At 42.7% G+C, this 21,274-nt stretch overlaps 1 protein-coding gene across 4 annotated transcripts in view; it reads left to right on the plus strand.

The window, feature by feature from the left end:
- The window catches only part of Pcnx1 (pecanex 1), a 145,048-nt gene that overhangs the window by 78,164 nt on the left and 45,610 nt on the right, over window positions 1–21,274 (plus strand). For all 4 annotated transcript variants that reach the window (XM_036206590.1, XM_036206592.1, XM_036206591.1 and 1 more), the window contains 6 exons: window positions 6,417–6,507; window positions 8,017–8,074; window positions 9,723–9,925; window positions 13,813–13,966; window positions 18,308–18,340; window positions 21,032–21,203. In XM_036206590.1, the coding sequence (XP_036062483.1) occupies window positions 6,417–6,507; window positions 8,017–8,074; window positions 9,723–9,925; window positions 13,813–13,966; window positions 18,308–18,340; window positions 21,032–21,203 (711 nt within the window). The remainder of the gene's footprint in view (window positions 1–6,416; window positions 6,508–8,016; window positions 8,075–9,722; window positions 9,926–13,812; window positions 13,967–18,307; window positions 18,341–21,031; window positions 21,204–21,274) is intronic.

Here is a 21,274-nt window from a genome sequence, read left to right on the forward strand (position 1 = left end):
GACAGGAAGGTCACTGGGGCTTGTTAGTCACTAGCCTAGCTGCAGGTTCAGTGAGAGGCCCTGTCTACAGGAACACGGCAGAAAGTGATAGAGCGGGACACCTGATGTCCTCTGGTAGCTGCACCACCACATCACCACTAGTGACAACAAAATCAGTTCTGTATTCCCACCAGCAAGCTGGTTTGCTCCTCATCTTTGCCAGTGTTTACTGTCATTGGCTGTTACAGCTTTAACCCTGGTGAGTGGGTGGCCTTTTCTGTGGTTGAAATGTGGATTTCTCTTGTGACTGTGGATGAGAGGCATCTCATGATTTGGGGGGCGGGCATACGTATACCACAAATATCTCAGTATTTGTGTTGATTTTTAAGAACAAGGTTGCTGGTCCTCTTAGTGTTTAGGTATAAGGGTCTCTGATAGTTTAGATTTGATTTGTTTGTCAAATTGTAGGTGTTTTTTCCTATTATGTGACTTGCCTTTTAGTTTACTTGACTACTCCAAATATCATAAATACCACCACAGAGTGTTTGCCCCTTTGAACTAATTAATGTGTGAGGAGATGATGAAACCAGAGTGTGAGCTTGTGTGCCCTTTGGAAAGGTCAGCTCATCTGGGGACTAAGGAACAAGGCTGGACTGCTGTGGGATGTTCTCTATGCTATAAATGTATTGCTATGATTGATTGATAAATAAAATGCTGATTGGCCAGTAGCCAGGCAGGGAGTATAGGCGGGACTAGCGGAGAGGAGAATTGGGGGAACAGGAAGGTGGAGTCAGAGAGACACTGCCAGCTGCCACAGAGAGAAGCACGATGTAAGATACCGGTAAGCCACGAGCTACGTGGCGAGCTATAGATTTATAGAAATGGGTTAATTTAAGATATAAGAACAGATAACAAGAAGCTTGCCATAGTCATACAGTTTATAAGTAATATAAGTGTCTGAGTGATTATTTTATAAGTGGACTGCGGGAGTGCAGGGGCTTGGCAGGAGCCAGAGAGAAACTCTCCAGCTACACTGGAGCCTTAACAGGGAATTCTTCACAGCACCCCTTTAAACCGGCCTCTCACACTTACCTTCTTTGGCACACTTCTATTCTAAAACCTTGTCACAGATTTGCTTTTTCCAGGAGGAAGGACTGGTTCCAAATAACGAAACTTGAAATTACAAGTTGCTTTCCATTGTATCTTAGGAATTGAGATTGGCCTGGAAAGATAACTCAGCAGTTAGGAGTAGTTACTGCTCTTGCAAAGGATATTGGTTTGGTTTACAACACCCTTGTGGTTGGTGGCTTACAACCTGCCTATAACTCCAGTTCCAGGGGATCCTCTGACCTCCACAGACACTTCACTCAAGTGCTCAAGCCCACACTCAACACACACACACACACACACACACACACACACACACACACACACACAAATTGAAAATAAAATCTTTTTAAAAACAATGAAAGAATGAAAAGTCTGAGACTCTGGGTGTAGGTAGAACAGAGTTAGTAGATGACAGCCTGTGGCCTTCGTACAGCTTGAGTATTTACTGCTGTAGTTGGCAGTGTGACCTGGGAGAACAGAGCAGATAAATGAGGTGGACTAGAGTCTCAGAGCATCAGACAGTTTGTACTCTGAGGGGGAGAGGAGTCACATGAGTAAAGTGTGCAGTCACAAGGACAAGCTGCAGGTGGCTGCCAAGCCACCTGTGGCACAAGCATGTTTTCCCTTAGAGGCAGATAAACAACAATAGCCAGTTGTAACGAATAATCTGAAGTCAACTCACTCCTGTCCGCTACCCTGGGAGGGCACCAGAGCACATTCGTGTGTTTGAAGAAACTAAAATCACAAAATTCTCATCTTATTTTCTTGGAGTTTTCTCAGAAGCACTCAGAGTTCCTCTCGAGCAGCTCCATTCTTGGACTGTGTTCTGACCAAAGAGTGAGTGGAACACGAAGCCTGAGATGTTTATTGTCCTCATAGAGAAAGTTGCTGGCCACTGGTGTTCGGAGAAACAAGCCCGTTAGTCTCTCAGCAGAAGAAGTGAGTCGTTTCTGTCTGGGTGAAAACTCAAGTTACCTAGGAGACTTTGAGTCACTACTCATGGAAATAAGTAGATGCCATCCAAGAAGTCAGAGCTGATCATAAAGCCTTCTCTCTTAAAAGTATAATACAGCCATGGAGATAGAGCATGATACTTATCAGACCAGAAGCGTTAGTACTTTTTGAGAGTATGTGGTCCCCCAATAGTCTTGTAAATCCATCCACACATCTACCCTCCATTTATCGCAGCTCCTGTAGCCCTGTCTGCCCTAAGAGTGATACTTCCTAAGTGGGGGGAACTCCAGGAAAGTATTGTATCAGGTTCAGGCTTGGAGGCCCAGAAGGAAGAAGAGGCTGTGAACTCTAAGGAGAAGGATCCAGGAAAGCAAAGCAGCTCTTGTTGCTAGTTCCTGGAGGAGAAGAGAGAGATCTGCCCTAGTAGCCTCCTCCTTCCAAAGCATGCCGGTGTCTAGAGCAAGCATCAAGGATGCCATAGAGTTTCAAAGGTGAGAGTCTGTGCTTAAAGTTCTCAGCGTGCTGTGCACTGTGTGCTGAGTGTCCTACAGATGAAAGAAGGAGGTTCCCCTTACTGTCCCATGTCTGGAAGGGCCATGATATTTAGAGTGTCTGCTCTGCCATTTCTGGCTTCAGTCCTTAGGTGTTAGGTCTCCGTTGCTCATGGATCACATTCTGCACTACAGTTACTGTACAGCTTCCCTGTCCAGAAAAGATTGTATATGATTAACAAGTTGAGTTTTGTTGGCAGTAACATTAATTGTTAGTCATCGGTGAAAATGCCTTGTGGATGATAATACCTTTTTTACAGATTGGAAATACCAGCTTTAGTGTTTATTTCATCATACATTGGTTTGTCTCTTTTTTCTTCTTAACCAATGACTGGACCATTTAAACAGGGTTAATTATGGAATGGAGAGGGCACACTGTACAGACGCTCAGCTTTCTTCCTTAAGAAAGAATGTGCAGTTTGAGGGTTTTTAATTGCTAGATATTAAATGGATTCATAAGAACATTTTGAGTTTGAAGTTTAAAATTGGTTTGACTATTTTGTTAGGAACAATGGCAGTGTACAGTTCTGTCTCGGTTTGGGGAATAGACTGCCCTTTGCTAGATTATTGAATTAGTGTACTGAAGTGTCAGTCCCTGTTTTACTGAGTGTTTTCAGTGCATTTTCCCTGCAGTGCTGATTTTGTGAGTAAAGTGCAGTGCCAGCAGAGTGTTGTCCGTTGCTCTGGGAAGAGGTGACGGCGTGCAGGGGAGTGTTGCTGTGCACTTCAGCGTGGTTTCCATGGGTGTGCTGGGATGTAGACATGTGACTCTGGCCCTAAACTTCCTGAGGGGAGGCTGATGAGACTCAGCTTCTCCAAAAGATTTAGTACTGTTGGAGTCATGCCCATCTGCTGGTCTTGTTTCTGAGACATGTTTTGTGTTTCTGTTTAAATGTCTAAGTTTTAGTGCTTTAATTTTTTTTTAAATTAAAATTCAGTTACATCTTTCTCCCATTTCCTCCTTGTAACTGCTGGCATGTATCCCCACCCCCTTTCAGATTCATGGCTTCTGGCTTCTTTTCCTTTAATTGTTGTTACATACATATTTATATATGCCTAAATAAATTTTATTTTTAAATCATTTTTTAATTCATGTTCTTCACTGTTGCATTTGACAGTTACAAAGATAGTATCGTTTGTTGATTGGTTGCGTAGAAATACTATTTTAAATATATGGAGACAGAACACATTGCTGAAATCCTATGTAAACTTAAATATTCAGAAAACCCTGCAGTAATCTGAACTGTTGAATACAAAACTAACTGACTTCTGAAATATGTACAAACTGTGGCTTGTGACAGTCAGTGTCTACATTCCTCTCTTGTTGAACGTCACAGTCAGTCACTTATTTACTGTTTTTCACTAGTAATTTCTGCAGCCCACTCTACCATACTTCAGGGAAGTTTTCAGGAACTTTTAAGAAGTACTCAGATCGACAGTTTTAGCGTCCCAGTTTTGGCCATTGGTGTGGCTTTTTATACTCAGGACTGACTGAAAAGGGGGGAGAAAGCAGCCTTGGGCAGTCCATGTACTTCACAGCCACCCTTCAACTAAGACTAGACTAAGCAGTCTCTCTTTATGTTTGCTATCATAGTTATAATACCGGAACTTGGCCTTGTCACTATAGTTCCCCTTCATGGTGTATTGGAGGACTTCTTTCTTCCCTTTCTGTTTCTGTTGAAATGAGTATTTCAGAGAATTGTTTTCCTGGCTTATGTTTGTGACATGAATCTTAACAGGTCTTATTAATAAAATCAAACCTTAGCTGGGTATTGGGGTGAATGCTGGAAGATCAGAGAAGCAGAACAAGTCACAGCCACCTCACTTTGCCAATTCCTCAGCTGATCCTGTTTCCTCAGACTAGAAGCTTCTGTGTCCTCATCCAGAATGAATCTCAGCTGAACTGTTTGCTGCTCCAAAGCCTAAAAGCTTAACCAGCCTAGTTCCTGGTTTTCACACCTTATATACCTTTCTGCTTTCTGTCATCACTTCCTGGGATTAAAGGTGTGTGTCACCATGCCTGGCTGTTTCCAGTGTGGCCTTGAACTCACAGAGATCCAGAGGATCTCTGCCTCCCAAGTGATAGGATTAAAGGTGTGAGTGCCACCATTTTCTGGCCTCTATATCTAGTGGCTGTTCTGTTCTCTGACCCCAGATAAGTTTATTAGGGTGCACAATATTTAGGGGAACACAATATCACCACATACGTTAGTGTATTATTCTGACAGACAATACAGTATTAAATTTTTACATACTTTTATCTAGTGACCAATAGAATGTAATCAAGCATTTATATTTACTAGAGTATTATATTTGGGATGGAGTCCTGTTAAAAATGAAGTGATAGCCAAAATAATCTGTAAGTCTTTAATTATAATATCAGTATGTTAGGAGGTCTTTTGTTACTTAAAAGTCCTTGTAATTTAGTATTTTCATTTTGGACATAGAAGAATCTGACTTTTCACCCTGGCATTAAGTTGAAATATTCCCTTTAAGAGTTTTGATATCGGGTGACAGAAATCAGAACTCATTGGGTATAATATTTATATGTATATGTGAAATTGTAAAAGACCAAATTCAATTTAAAAATTTTAAAGATTGATCATATTTAAGACTAGAATGTAGCAGAGTTGTTCTGGTGTTTATCTGGTGTGCACGAAGCCCTGGGTTAGAACCCCAGCACTTCATAAACTGGGAATAGAGGCACACCTCTGCAGTGCCAGCGCTCTGGAGGTAGAGAGAATGAGAAGTTCCAGGTCATCCTTGAGTTATAGGGAGTTCAAGGCATGCTAGATGGGACAGTGGAGTCTCCACAATTCCAGCTTCTAAAACAAACCCCTGTAAATTCTCAAAACCTGAACAAAACCATAGCGTTGCCAAAGTATATGCCTTATCTCACTGGCGCTTTAGCAGTTCACGTTTGTTGATGTGATTTACTTATATGCCCTCGCTGTCATAGTTACACCTCCATAGATCCGAGCTCTTTCAAGGAGTGTCTCAGCTTGAAATCCCATCACTAGAAACTATTTTATATAATGGTACTTGTTGTGAGACAGCTGGGCTTTTATTTTCTCGTTCATTTCATTTCATTCATTTATTTATTTATATTTTTATTAGTTTTCTATCATCGTATTTCTCTTTCCTTGTTCTTTTCAAAGATGGAAAGGCAGACTGTTGGAGACAGGGCCATGGTTGTAGATGGAGGAGGGCATTGCAGCAGAGTCTGGTTGGGAAGCGGGGAGGGGATCGAGTGCAGCCCCTAGAGCTAGGTTTTTATCCATGTACATTTTAGTGAGTTTAACTTTTAATCCTCTGAGATTCTATAGAGTATTTGGTTTTTAACAATTGTAATTCCTAAATACTTACACAAGTCTTGTGGAAACATTGTATAACTAATGATGTTTATTGAATAGTTTAATTAGCACCAACATTATTTAACTTCCTTTGAGTCATTTTGATTTTTTGTTTCTTCTAAACAAACAAACAAAAAATAACCATTTTATTGTCATGAAGTCTGAACTGCCTCAAACTTTATAAGTTGCTTTGCATAAGACCAGTCAGGCCATGTGGCTTCTGAACATTAAATCAACATGATTACTTCAGTTGGGAAGGAAAATGAAAGCTGACTCAAGTCTCCCCCTTTTAATACTTGATTACACGCGCTGCCCTTTTACTACCCATCATTCTGAACTGCATGCAGATCATTGTTTTAAAATGTGCTGTAGAATTTTTAATATGTAAAAAGTTAGGAAATGTAGTATATCATAAAGGAAAACTTCTGGCTCTCCTAGTGACTCTTTTCAAAACTTGTTCATTTGCTAGGGAAGTTCTCATCTACACTTTATGAGACTGGTGGCTGTGACATGTCACTTGTGAACTTCGAACCAGCAGCAAGAAGAGCGTCCAATATCTGGTAGGTGTGGAGACGTCAGGAGTGTGTGTGACTTACATGTTTAAAGGTTTAGTTGTGGAGGTATAGAAGCTTGTTTTAAAATGTATTTTTTTCTAATGGACAAAAATACTATACACACTGCTGGTGTACACCATGTTTTAGAATATCGTACACATTGTAGAATGTCTATACCTGCTGTTTTTATGGGTTATCTTATTTTAAAAACACATCTGCTCTCACTCATTTTCTGATAGACAGTAAATTGTTACTAACTGTAAGCTGCCATGTGAGACACAAATTAGTTTGAAAATGTTTATCTTGAGTTTAAGGCTTATAATGCTTTTGTTTCTATAGAGTTAAGGGTGTTTTATTGTTGTTTTGTTGTTGTGGGGGGGAAAGCAGTATTTTTTAAATGTAAGTTATTCTGTATTTAAAAATTAAGTAAAAATTTTTGTTAAACCTTATGGGACAGAGTTTGCCCTGTTCCAGATGTAACTAGATGCCTGATGTTTCTGCTATATATTGCATGATTTAAAAAAAGCTTGTCAGGGGTTGGGGATTTAGCTCAATGGTAGAGCGCTTGCCTAGCAAGCGCAAGGCCCTGGGTTCGATCCTCAGCTAAAAAAAAAAAAAAAAAAGCTTATCAGAAAAACAGTTACAGTGAATGAAGGTCAGGCTCAAAAATTAATTTTCTTCCATTAAATAATTTTCAGTTTTTATTTCTTTTCAGGAAGGAATTTGCAAGGTAATAAAAATGTTAGGAGAATACAAATAAATTAGATATTTGAATCATATCATCTTTTCTAGTATAGCGTGTATTGATTTTTTTTCCTAGAAAATTAGTCTTATTCCCCTTGTTGCTTTGAAATCCCAGTGGCCATTTGACTCTTATTTTAGGCCTTCCATTTAGTGATGGGCCACATGTGTCTGTGACGTCACTTGGGCTGGCTCACTCTTTTCAAGGGCCTTTTAAAGCAGTGGACCCTTACAGTCACTCAGTGGAGCTGCTGATTCTGTGATAGTGGAAAAGTGGGGTTGGGCGGTGAGTGGAAGCCTTGGTTCCCACCCTACAGTTCAGAGCATCCCATGTGCTGGAAATGTGGTAAGCTTCGAGGTTTGAAATCCAAACTTGACTGCATTGGGCCCACGCCAGGCTGTTTTATATTACAGATAAAGTTTATTTTGTTTTCAGTGTTCCAGTCAGTCGAATTGCTCTCCTTGGGTTATCTCCTTTAGACAGATTGTAAGACCTCTGTGACAGAGTCACTGTTGTTTGATATTACTGATGAGGAAACTGAGGTTTGAAGGTTTCAGTCAGCTGGAGAGGCCCTCTGAACTTGAGTGCTGACACAGTGCTCTGGATCACATCTTAGGAAAATAGTGATTTGTATTTTGGCATTTATGTGAAAGAATGAAGATAATATAATTATTGCCTAACGGTTGACTAAGAAACAAACAAACAAATAAACAAACAAAAAGCACTGTTTAACAAGCTACTTACTCCCTCAAGTCTTTTTCATTTTATTGCAGTGACACAGATTCTCATGTATCCAGTTCTACCTCAGTTCGATTCTATCCACATGATGTGGTAAGCGTTCTCATTTTTATGATGTGGTACATTTTCAGATTCAATCTGAAAAGTGTGTTTATATGGCCAGCTGTAAAAATGGCTTCTGTCAGTGAAATCACAGAGCGTCACTTCTGCTGGAGACTACGGCGATGCCCCTTTATTCTGCCGCTGTGGACCTTGCACGCTCAGACTTTAGTGAGCCGTGCGTATGTGCAGGTCAGAAGTTACACGCAGGTCTGAAAAGGCCCACTTACCACTGTATGTATGGTCTGGTTGCACCATGCTTTTTCTTTTGTCTTTTTCTGCTTGCTTTTACATTTGTTTATTTTGTGTGTGGACTTGTGTGTGCATGAGAGCGTGTGCACATTTGGAGGTCAGAGCACATTTAAGGGAGTAGGTCCTGGAGACCAAACTTGGGTATTGAGGCTCGGCAGCAGAGCCTTAGCCTGCAGAGCCGTCTGTAGCATTCAGCAATTGAATTCACTCACTGTGAATAATATAATTCGGTGTTGTGTTTTAACTATCTGTTGACTATTGACTCACTTATTAACTAGGGTATGTGTTGCTGGAACTGAGTAACGTGATTATATGAAAATATAGTGTATGTGATAAAATGAGGATTTTAAAACATGGTGTTTGCTATCAAGATGCTTATAAGTCAAGTTGGAAAACAAAAGGGATGAAATCCTCATTAGTAATGTGGGTGGACTTTATTCTGAGGCATTCTGTCTAACAGCTGCTTGAAGATGAGTTGTGAGCAGGGTTTTAAGGCTGGGGCTGTGAGGTGGCGTAGAGCAGCGGTTTGCAGCCAGTGGATGTTTGGCTGTGTCTGGAAACATTTGACTTGGTACAACTGGAGGAACACCGTTGGGGACAGTAGATAGGGACCAGGGATGCTACGAGACATTCTGTAGTGTTTGTTACAGCCTCCATAAGGAAGATTTTTTTAGCCCAAACACCTAGTGCCAGAATTGAGAAACCCTAGACTAGATGATAAGAAAATGTTTGGAGAAGTATCAATCAATATTTAAAGATCAAATGCTGCTCCATGTGTGTTTGATAGTAACAGCAGGAGTGGAAAGATGACCATACTGTTGTTTTCCACTCTCGAGTAGCACGGGAACCCTGAGACAGCAGAGTGCTGCCCAAGGCCAGTAAACATTTGATGTTTCCCAGGGAAGGGCGAACTGTAGGACTGGTGGGTAGAAGAGTTAATTAGGAAGTGAAGGTAGCGCTTTGCTCCACAGGTTCGGGTGGGAGCCTGCTACCGCAGAGGAGCTTAGAAACAGTGAGGCCAGCAATGAGACTGGCTGAAGTGAGCACTAACAGGCTCAGATCGGCCACTGGCAGTGCAGCTCACGGCTTACGAGAAGAAAGGGCTTCAAGAGCGACCCGCAGCGGGGTCTAGTGGTCTCACCAGCTGTACTCACACCTTGCACACACCTGTCCTAAAGGTCTGGTGATGGAGTTTGCTGTTTGGACTTGCTTCCTGTTGCCACCTTCTGCAGATCCTAGGTGTCATGGAGTTTTCACAAGGAGTTAACTAGAATAAAGAATTAGGGAGGGGCTTAAGTAATTTACAAGCTGACAAACTGTTGAGTCCTGATTTGATCAAGAATATTTAACCCTTTCGGTGCCAGCATGTTTCTGGTTTTCTCTCCCACAGATTCGGTTGAACAGACTGTTGACCATTGACACAGATCTGTTGGAGCAGCAGGACATTGATCTCAGCCCTGACTTGGCAGCCACTTACGGCCCCACCCAAGAAGCTGCCCAAAAAGTTAAACATTATTACCGCTTTTGGATCCTACCGCAGCTGTGGATTGGCATTAACTTTGACAGGCTCACTCTTTTGGCGCTGTTTGATAGGTAAGACCATAGCATGGGAGTAAAGATAGGAAGACACTGTTTTTAAGCTGAATTTTTCCTAATTACCCATTGATCTTCTCACCTGAGTATCATGTTGGAAAAATGCTTTCTATGTTCATCCTCTTGAGATCAAACTTAAAGTAACAGAGTTTTTAAATATTAACTCTCTTAAGCCATTAAAAGCTTTTTTTTTTTTTTTACCTGTAATCCTAAGATGTTTCCATAAGGATATGTTTTTATTATTAGTGTGAGTCATGCAGTTGATTCTTAAAAGAGAACATGCAGTAGTTTATGATCTTAAGGTCATAGGTTCAGTCCATTATCATCATGGCGGGGAGCATGGTGGTGTACAGGGAGCATGGTGGTGTACAGGCAGACATGGTGCAGGCTGTGTCTGCATCTTGATCAGAAGGCAGCAGAAAGTGGACTCAGACACTGGGCAGTATCTTGAGCACAGGAAACCTCAAAGCCCACCCCCACAGAGACACACTTCCTCCAACAAGGCCATACTCACTCCAACCAAGCCACACCCTATGAGATTATGGGGGCAAATTACATTCAAGCTACCACAAAGGGATATTGGCATAGATAAAGAAAGTTACTTCATTATGATAAAGGCTCAGTTTAACCTGTAGAACATAATGGTCCTAAATGTTTCTGTACCTAAAACAGAGCTTCAAACTTCATAGGGGCTGATGATGTTTCTTGGTGACACAGCAGTGCTCAGCACACAGAAAGACCTGGGTTTTATCAGCAGCACCCAGATGAATCTACACTTACCCGTGATTTTGGTACCCCGTTGCAATCAGTCGGCTCTCTGCGTTGTGACACAATGTCTGGGTTAGCTTAGGAAGGAGGAAGGTTTGTTGTGGTTCACAGTGTTCACAGTTTCAGTCCTCGCCACTTGATTGATTGTGCGCATGCTCATGGGGGGGGAGGGCTGCCGTGATAGGCAGAACAGCAGAGTGAAAGCTTCCTAGAGGAAGCTGCCTATCACTCCTCTGCTGCTGGAAGCAGAGAGACAGGAAAGGGCAGGGCTTCAGCAGCCCTCAGAGGCACACCCCTGGCTTGACTTCTTCAACAAGGGCCCCCCATAGCTGCATGGGCTGGGGAGCAAGCCTTCAACACATGGTCCTTTGCGGGCACTGGAAACCCAACTGTTGCAGAGATAGTGGACTTGCACAGATGGTTGGCCCGCACGGAGCAGCCACCTGTAGTGAGATTACATACTGTTTAAGTGCTCATGGGATGTTGTGTAGACTGACCAGATTCTGTTCGTAAGGGTCAGTGAAAACAATTGGATCACATGGAGTGTGGTCTTTGGCAACAGAATTGAATCATTGAGCCTTGGAAAATCCTGACATACTTGGAAGTTAGTAGTAAGTAATCCATGGTAGAGGGGAATTTGAGGGACAACTACCAAGTATTTTCAAGTAAGTGAAATGGCTCCTGTAGTGCTGAGGGTCACAGCATTGAGTAGGTAGGTTAGAACCAGAAGACCTCAGTTCTGTGGGTCACATCTACACCAAGTACTAGATACATAAGCACTTAGCCAACTGAGGACATGCAAGAACATAGTAAGAACACAGAACAACCAAGGAAACCCAAGACTTCGTCTTTGGGAGCAGGAGTGAAGCTGATGAACCTTCAGCTGCCTGATGAGGAGGCATGGTGACCAGATGGGAACTGTGAGGTGTGATGTCACTACAGATCCCACGGGAATCAAAGGGCAGTAAGGGAGCATTATCAGCAGCTTTGGGTCAGGAAGCTGACAGTAGACAAACAAAGAGCAAATTCCTTAAAAGATGTGACTGTCATAGATCCATCTCAGTAAGTGGGGATTACCATTAGGAGCCCTCCTGCAGAGTAAGCTCCAGGCCCGGGTGTTATTTAAATACTATGCAGATCAGTGAGGTGGAGACTTGGAAGTAAAATAGCATATTTCCATATGCAAAAAATCAAATTTGAATCCATACTGGGTACCATATCACAAAAACTAAATCAAGATTGATCATAGGCATAAATGTGGAACATAAAAGAGTAAAATATGTGAAACAAGATGTTTACCCCCAAGGTTATAGAAAAACTTACTAGCCTTGGCACTAAAAGCAAAATCAATAAAAACTGATCGATAATTGGACTCATCAACATAGAAAATTGTACAGAGCCAAAGGTGACATGTGTTCAAGTTATAAGGGAGATGGTGAGCAGCAGCGTGAGGCTGGGAAAGGGAGTTGGTGGTTGGTCACGTGTCTACTCTCTATATTAGAATGAAAATACCAATTCTTGATTTGAAAAACGCTTTGAAGTCTTGAATGAGGGATGGCTAGTGACTATAAATGTAGTATTGAGTTAATAAAAGTGAACTTTAAACATTTTGTGATTATAAATTCTTTACCCACTGAAGATTTAAGTATGTAGAAAGTTTTAAAATAGAGTTGTATACCATAATTCCTCCACAAAGCCATTATGAATAATAATTTGGTATAAGGTGTTTTTCGGTCTGTTTTTAGTAACGACATTTTTTTGTCATGTTTGGTTCATATAGTAGACATGCTATGCATATGTCATTTAATGGTCTGTAAATGCAAGGTGTTTTAGCAAGTGTTTCTTCAACATTTATGAATAAAACTTCCCAAGAAATTGGATGATTCTTAGCTTTCTGGTACAGCATGAAAACCTTCATCACTTCTGTTTGTGGAGTCTTGGACATTGTGTTGCCCCCTGTCCAGTGGGAGTTTGCTGGGTGTGGAATTGCCTCAGCAGCTTTGATGGAGGCAGGGTTGGTGGTCTCAGTTGTGCTCCATTCTTAACTTACGGGAGAGGCTGTGTCTGAATAGTTCTAGTGAGTGAGTTTTGGGTTATTTCAGATGAGGATGGGCATGGGGAGACACCCAGTGGTTACCAGAATTTGGTTACAAGCTTTATCTTATGAAATAACACATTTCAAATTTTCTAGAAACTTTGAGATTTTTGCTTTTTAACTCCTCCTGTGTCAGCTTTATTTGCCATCCAAATTGGTTAGTTATTTTACAGCATTTACACAGAGACGATATTAGGAAAAATTGTAATATGTCATCACAGGATAGCTGTGTTAGAGGGCACTCCCCTGCCGTAGTGTCATAGGACAGCTGTGTTAGAGGGCACTCCCCTGCCGTGACGTCACAGGGCAGCTGTGTTGGAGGGCACTCCCCTGCCGTGACGTCACAGGGCAGCTGTGTTGGAGGGCACTCCCCTGCCGTGACATCACAGGACAGCTGTGTTAGAGGGCACTCCCCTGCCGTGACGTCACAGGACAGCTGTGTTGGAGGACACTCCCCTGCCGTGACGTCACTCCCCTGCCGTGACGTCACAGGACAGCTGTGTTAGAGGGCACTCCCCTGCCGTGACGTCACAGGACAGCTGTGTTAGAGGGCACTCCCCTGCCGTGACGTCACAGGACAGCTGTGTTGGAGGGCACTCCCCTGCCGTGACGTCACAGGACAGCTGTGTTAGAGGGCACTCCCCTGCCGTGACGTCACTCCCCTGCCGTGACGTCACAGGATAGCTGTGTTAGAGGGCACTCCCCTGCCGTGACGTCACAGGGCAGCTGTGTTGGAGGGCACTCCCCTGCCGTGACATCACAGGACAGCTGTGTTGGAGGGCACTCCCCTGCCGTGACATCACAGGACAGCTGTGTTGGAGGGCACTCCCCTGCCGTGATGTCACAGGACAGCTGTATCATGCCCACAGATAGTAGTTTCCTTTTCTGTGTGACCTGAAATGTTCTTCAAAGCAGGCATCCAGAATACTCCCCAGCAGGTCCCTTGGTGACATTTCCCCCTTTTTCAGTCTGATTATTTTCTCGTACTCATGACAGACCTCCGTGTTAATTTTTCCATCTACAGAAACCGTGAGATCCTAGAAAATATATTAGCTGTCGTCCTGGCTATTCTTGTGGCTTTTTTGGGATCCATTCTTCTCATCCAAGGCTTCTTCAGAGACATCTGGGTGTTCCAGTTCTGCCTGGTGATAGCTAGCTGCCAGTACTCACTGCTCAAGGTACCAGTGTCTGCCTTTCGTGCTGTATTTAAAGGCCATTCGCCACCTCACCACAGAATTACAACTTTTAGGTTTATTTTCCGTGGAAGTTTACATTGGATTATGTAGAGACCAAACCAGGGTATAAACTTAAAAAAATAATTGCATGTAAATTGAACTTACTAAAAATTAACTCTTCATATTAAAAGAGAAGATTTGTTAAAACAGGATTTTGCATCTTTGAGGTTTCTTTCTGTTTAACTTACCAGCAAAACCTTTCTTTTCCCACCTTTGAGGCTTCTGTTCTATGGGTGAGATTTATGAAAATTGTCATTGGTAGATAACACAATGCCAAAAACTAGAAATAGTTTTTATTTTTAGGGGACATCAAACAGCAAATATTGACGTCCCCTTGCTACTGACCGAGTAGCGGCTCAGAAGCATCTGCGTTGCATTGTAAGCATTTAAGAAATGGGAGAATCCAGCACGTCAACTGGTGTCTGACCAAAGCTTTGCCTTCTGCCTGAAGCCAGGGCCAGCTGTTAGCAGAGTGCTTCCTTCCTCTAAATCGGCATGTCTTACTCTGCAGAGATGGTTTCCCTTAGACGTGCTGGTGTGCAGAGCCCTCCCAAGACTGGTGCGCCTGCTTCAGTTTTGTGATGCTCCCCACTCACATCTCAAGTAAACCATCTAGGTCATGCTCTGCTCTGTATTGCCAGCCTTGGTCTCTGTCATTTAACACCTGTAAATACTGTCTCCATTTCCTTGTCCTCCTCTCCGCTGCCCTGTGACCTTGCCCAGCCTGAGTGGCTCTTGATCCTGGGATGACTCTCATGCACAGTTGCTTCTTTATTCTCTGTGCGTTGCTGACTTTATGAGAATTCTTAGGCCTTGTGTGCCCTATTCTTGGTTTGTATAACTGCCAGTGAAGCAGGTCTTTCTGCCTTAGTCAGCACTGCATAGACACGCTCCGTCCAGAGTCAGGTGTGAGAATTCTAGTCAGCACTGCATAGACACGCTCCGTCCAGAGTCAGGTGTGAGAATTCTAGTCAGCACTGCATAGACACGCTCCGTCCAGAGTCAGGGGTGAGGGTTCTAGTCAGCACTGCATAGACACGCTCCGTCCAGAGTCAGGTGTGAGAATTCTAGTCAGCATTGCATAGACACGCTCCGTCCAGAGTCAGGTGTGAGAATTCTAGTCAGCACTGCATAGACACGCTCCGTCCAGAGTCAGGTGTGAGAATTCTAGTCAGCACTGCATAGACACGCTCCGTCCAGAGTCAGGGGTGAGGGTTCTAGTCAGCATTGCATAGACACGCTCCGTCCAGAGTCAGGGGTGAGGGTTCTACTCAGCACTGCATAGACACGCTCCGTCCAGAGTCAGGTGTGAGAATTCTAGTCAGCACTGCATAGACACGCTCCGTCCAGAGTCAGGGGTGAGGGTTCTAGTCAGCACTGCATAGACACGCTCCGTCCAGGGTCAGGTGTGAGAATTCTAGTCAGCATTGCATAGACACGCTCCGTCCAGAGTCAGGTGTGAGAATTCTAGTCAGCACTGCATAGACACGCTCCGTCCAGAGTCCAGGTGTGAGAATTCTAGTCAGCCATTGCATAGACATGCTCCGTCCAGAGTCAGGTGTGAGAATTCTAGTCAGCACTGCATAGACACGCTCCGTCCAGAGTCAGGTGTGAGAATTCTAGTCAGCACTGCATAGACATGCTCCGTCCAGAGTCAGCGTGGTGAGAATTCTAGTCAGCACTGCATAGACACGCTCCGTCCAGAGTCAGGTGTGAGAATTCTAGTCAGCACTGCATAGACACGCTCCGTCCAGAGTCAGGTGTGAGAATTCTAGTCAGCACTGCATAGACACGCTCCGTCCAGAGTCAGGTGTGAGAATTCTAGTCAGCATTGCATAGACACGCTCCGTCCAGAGTCAGGTGTGACGGTTCTAGTCAGCACTGCATAGACATGCTCCGTCCAGAGTCAGGTGTGAGAATTCTAGTCAGCACTGCATAGACACGCTCCGTCCAGAGTCAGGTGTGAGAGCTTCGCCTCTTTTGCGCACTTTAGTCCTGTGTATCTGACTGACAGACACAGTTGGAAATAGCATGTTGTCACCTGCTTGATGGTTTGCCTTAATGGTTTCTCTGTTTTTGCAGTGATAGGCATTTCAGGTGCTTGTCTCCCTCCCTCAATAACAAGTAGCCAAGTCCCTTTGGTTAAATTTGGTGTGCATGTCGAAGTCGCTGTTCTTAGTCTTGCCTTTTCCTCAGCCACTTTAGCTGTTCCTTTGCTGCCTTAGCCCATGAGAACTCACCCCTCCTCCAGTGTCCCTTGTTGGTTAACTTTGTCCACTATTTCCAGGTTAGTGTAGATAAACAAGGAGAGGCAGCAGGTTGTTGTTGAACTAGCTAACTAGAACAGTGGTCATGACATGAACAGAAAAGGGAAGGCGGGAGTCAGAGTTTCAGAAGGAGCTGAGGTTGAAAGGACTGAGTTATACAGGCTCCTGTCCAGAGAAGGGCCCGATGCCAGACTCGGCATGCTTGGCGCAGTATGGCTTTGCAGGTGGTGATGGACTGCCCTGGAGAAGGTGTGTCGTGTGCCGCTAGAAATGAATGGATGAGTTAGTTACACGATGACCTCAGGACATTTCACAGGGTACAGCAGGAATGCCCTTGGCTGTTTTGCTGTGCAAACACACAATCAATGGAGTTACCACTCTTTAGTGAACTTAGAATCTGTGAGTGAAACTAGAACTTAATGCTAACCTAGATTCCTGTGTGTCTGCTGAGTGCAGTGGTGGCCGCAGGGCATGGCAGCTACACTTACACATAGTGAAGAGCCGAGCTGAAGGACGGATGGACTTGCTGTCTACTGCACACTGTCTCAAAACACTCACAGGGAGTTAGAAGTTATTGATTGACCAAAATAAGTAAAACTGAGGGGCAGTGTGCACCGTGTTTACTAACCTGGTGAGCCAGCTCCTGCAGCTGATGCTTCGTGTTTGGAATTAATGTTCATGATTTCTTGGTTGTGTGACATTTCCTAAAATCACTTAAGAGCATTTTATTTTTTTTCTTTATTAAGAAGTTTTCTTATTCATTTCACATACCAACCACAGATTCCCCTCTCTTCCCTCCTCCCGTTCTCCCCCAGCCTTCCTTCCCCCAACCTCTCTCCCCGCCCCCCTCCAATTCTCTTATCTGAAAAGGTAAGGTCTTTCCATGGGGAGTCAGCAAAGCCTGGTACATTCAGCTGAGGCAGGTCCAAGCCCCTCCCCCTGCATCAAAGCTATGCAAGGTGTCCACCATAGGGAATGGGCTCCGAAAAACCAGCTCATGTATCAGGGATGGATCCTGATCCCACTACCAGGAGCCCCTTAAACATATCAAGCTACACAAAGTTGCTTGTGACAAAAAGAGCTATAGACAACTAAGGAATGGTAAGAGTAGGAGAAAGAACCTCCTTTAGGGAAGCACCCCTTAACTGATTACCCAATACCAAATGGTCAGTCCTGAAACATACGTTCAAGTAACATACAGACTGAGCAGGCTATAGTTAGGAATATATGTGTATATACATATGTGAATGTAATAAGACTTTTAAAAGGCCATGAATATGAAAGAGGGGTATGTAGGCTGAGTTGGAGGGAGGAAAGGGAAGGGAGAAATGTATAATTTCAAAAATGAAAGAAGTAGTTTAAACAATGAGATAGACACACACACACACACACACACACACACACACACACACACGTACACACAATTTTTACTCATCCATAAGGAATGAGATGATGGTGAAAGCAGGCAGATCTCTTTGAATTTGCAGCCAGCGAGTCCCAGGACATACAGGGGTGTATAGAGAGACCTGTCTCAAAATAAAATAAAATAATTATCATTTTCATTAAAATGTGTGGAACTGGAGATGGTCGCGTTAATAAACCACACTCGGAAAGACAAATATTACAGGTTTTCTCTCATCTGCAGAATGAAGGTTTAAATATGTATAGTCAGATACATACACACAGAGAGTTGGATACACACATATAATTGGATGCATGCACATACATGGTTAGGTACCCAAGACACACACAAGCTGTATATTTATTAGACATAAAAGCAGAAAGGACAGTACCATGGCGGGTAAAGGTACAGGTGCGGCGGGGAGAGGATGGGAAGAAGGGGTGAATATTATTAAAACATGCTCATATGTACACATGAAAATCTCATAATGAAGCCCAGCATTTTGTGACTTAACTAAAACGTGAAAATAAACTGGTTTTTGTTTGTTTGTTTTAAGTTGCTTGTGAAATTCCCGAGACTTGAGTAAAATAATGTATCATTCTGCTTCATTTCTAGAGTGTCCAGCCAGACTCCTCCTCTCCCAGACACGTAAGTCTCCTGGAAGGACTGCTAAGCCCCAGCTCCTGGCCCTAACCACCGTGTAGTTCCTTGTGTGTACCAGGTTGAGTGACATCTGTCTCTATTGTTTCATCCAAGTTCGGACACACTGTGGAGTTGATTTATGAGCACAAAAGGAAATGAAACTGTACTGACTGAATCCTGGTTGAAATGAGCATAATAATTCATTTTCTGACAGCCTGCCTCAAGAGAGTGTCACTTAGGCAGACGAAATCCATATAAGCTTGGTTGTTTGCACTTACTAAAATTTGAAAGTAAATAGTGAATAAGTATTAAAAATAGAATTTTGAAGTAGGAAAAGCTTCACTGTGATGATCAATTAAGAGCAAGGAAGAAAAGATGTACTGCATTTAACTGCTACTTGAGACGTTTGTGCTAAGTAATAGATGAAATCCTTGCTGATTAATTACCATGTGTCCGCTGATCTGGTTCTGGAGCTAACAGCCATTTGTTTAGTGAAGGCCCAAGGATGTCCCTGTACAGTAGTGCAAGGCTGGGTTTTGTGGCTCCCAGCTTTTACCCCAGAGCGTAGGGGCTGAAGAAGGGAGATTACAGGGGGCTCAAAGTGACCAGAGCAAATAAATTCCAATCTTATATTTATTTATTTTTTCTTTTATTATTATTATTATTATATTTGTGTTTTAATTTTACACATCAGCCCAATCTTATATTTAAAAAATAAAAAATGATGAATGAATGGTTTCTAAAAATAAGCTTCAAGTATAGTGTTAGTAGAGCTCTCATTTCTGAATGTAATGATTTCATCTTTATATTGAAATAGTTAATGCAACCAGAACAGAAGGTAAATCAAGCAGGGAAATGGTTTTCTTTCAACTAATGATGTTTGTGATTTGTCAGAATGATATGTGGATGCATTGCTGTGTAACTGAATTCTGATGCCATTGCTGGCTTGCAGCACAGCATCATGGGGAATAGAGAAAAACTGATTTCCGCCCCTCAGATCCCTGGGTTAAATTCTCATGTGTAGCTCAGCCCCTCCTTCTCTGTTCTCTGCCCCTTTCCTTTCTTTCCCTTCTGCAAACATGATGTCTCTTTACCTTCAGTGTGTTTCTTAAAGCATTTTGTGTATTCATTCACATGATTGTCAAAGTTAGGACATCAGCCCTAATACAATGCTGTTGTCTGGTCTATAGGTATTTCTCAGGTTTGATCTGTTGTCTTAGCTGGCAGTAGAGTTCCTGATCTGGTCTCTTTAACTTTCTTATAATCTGGAGTGGTTCCTTAGTCATGATACTGAAATTATCTATGGACAGAGGCCAGTTATACCGTAGACTAACCTCTGATTTGTGTTTGATGTTTCTGTTTTATTAGAAGTTAGTGCATTTGGAGGGTGGGAATAGCCTCAGTGCATCCATCATGCAAGGATGCTATGGTACTGATTTACCCTCCTGCTGGTGGTGTGAACTTTGATCTTTGAGATGAGGACATAGCTTGAGTTTTCTTCAGATCTGCAGTGTTAATGTTTGGGCTGGACAAGGCTTTTATGGAGGCCAGAGATGTCATGGACATTGTAAGAACGTCTCCGACTTCTCCCAAGTAGATGCCAGTGTCACTGCTGCCTGTAAGAACGTGTCTACAACTGTCAAATGTCCCCTAGGAAACAAACACCGTCTCTGGTCAGAGCTTCTGCTCTGCTATACTGTCGCCATTGTTCCCCGTGTACTTCTGAGTCTATTATTGGGAGTCCTTTGAGTCTGTATGCATAGCTTAGTGTTCCACAGACTGCTACTGACTTGTTTTATGTCTACTGGCTTCTTGTTCAAGTCAGATACTGTTTGATAGTAGCTAGATATTGATTTTCTAATTCCATTATTCTATATTAGTTTATTTCTTACCAAAAGGGATAGGTAGTTTTGTCTTCTGTCTTAACTGATTATTTGTGGTGTTGATAATGAACCCAGGACCTTGTGCTCTGAGAAAATCATTGCACTACCACTGAACTGTACTGGAGCCCTTTCTCTGTCTCTGTATGTGTGTATACACATGTGTGTGTATGAGTTTGACCTGTGTATTTGTGTGGACTTGTGGGTGTATTACATGGACTGTAATGTCACAGTGCTTGCTTTGGTACCCAGGTTGTCCTTCAGTTGGCCATTTGAAGCCTATCAGACTATTCTGTGTCCTTTGACATAGCCCTGTGATCCTTAAATGACTTTTTTTTCTTCCCCAACTAGCAGTGATCATGATCCAGGTTGGATTTATATTCCCCTACTGGCTCCAACTGTCTTGTCTTTCTTATGAAATTCCGGCTCTTCTTTGTAAATACTATTTGTAAACTAAGATCAGGATGTTAGTAACCTCATTACTAGAATTTTATTGTGTCTAGGTCCTCTCAGTGGGTAAAGATAGGTAACTTATACATGTATACTCATTTGTGTGTGTATACTTCTCTTGGGTCTATTTATAATGCCTATTAAAAATGATGGGTTCATATTGATGGCTGATTTCTGATGGCACCACAGGGCTCATTCTGTTCCTCCCCCTTCTGTACTTGCCCTCAGCATTTTCTGCAACCATCAGAAACCTGCCTCTCATATGGAAATGGTTGAAACCATTAGAACATAAGCTAATAATGACCTTAGGAGTTAGTTTTGGCTTTCAAAATGAACTAAACTGACAGTGAAAATGTATTGCTTACAGGGTCATAATCGTATCATTGCCTACAGTAGGCCAGTTTACTTCTGTTTATGTTGTGCTCTTATTTGGCTCTTGGATTATGGCAGTAGAAACCTAACTACAAGCAAGTTCAAATTATATGGAATAACTTTCACCAATCCACTGGTGCTTCTGTCAGCCAGGGATTTGGTTATAGGTGAGTCATCTTGAAGATATCTCTCATCTTAACATTAGTTTATTTGTTTGCAAACAGTTGACTGATAAATA

Source organism: Onychomys torridus, chromosome 14 (genome assembly GCF_903995425.1).
Source record: "Onychomys torridus chromosome 14, mOncTor1.1, whole genome shotgun sequence".
Classification (NCBI taxonomy): domain Eukaryota; kingdom Metazoa; phylum Chordata; class Mammalia; order Rodentia; family Cricetidae; genus Onychomys; species Onychomys torridus.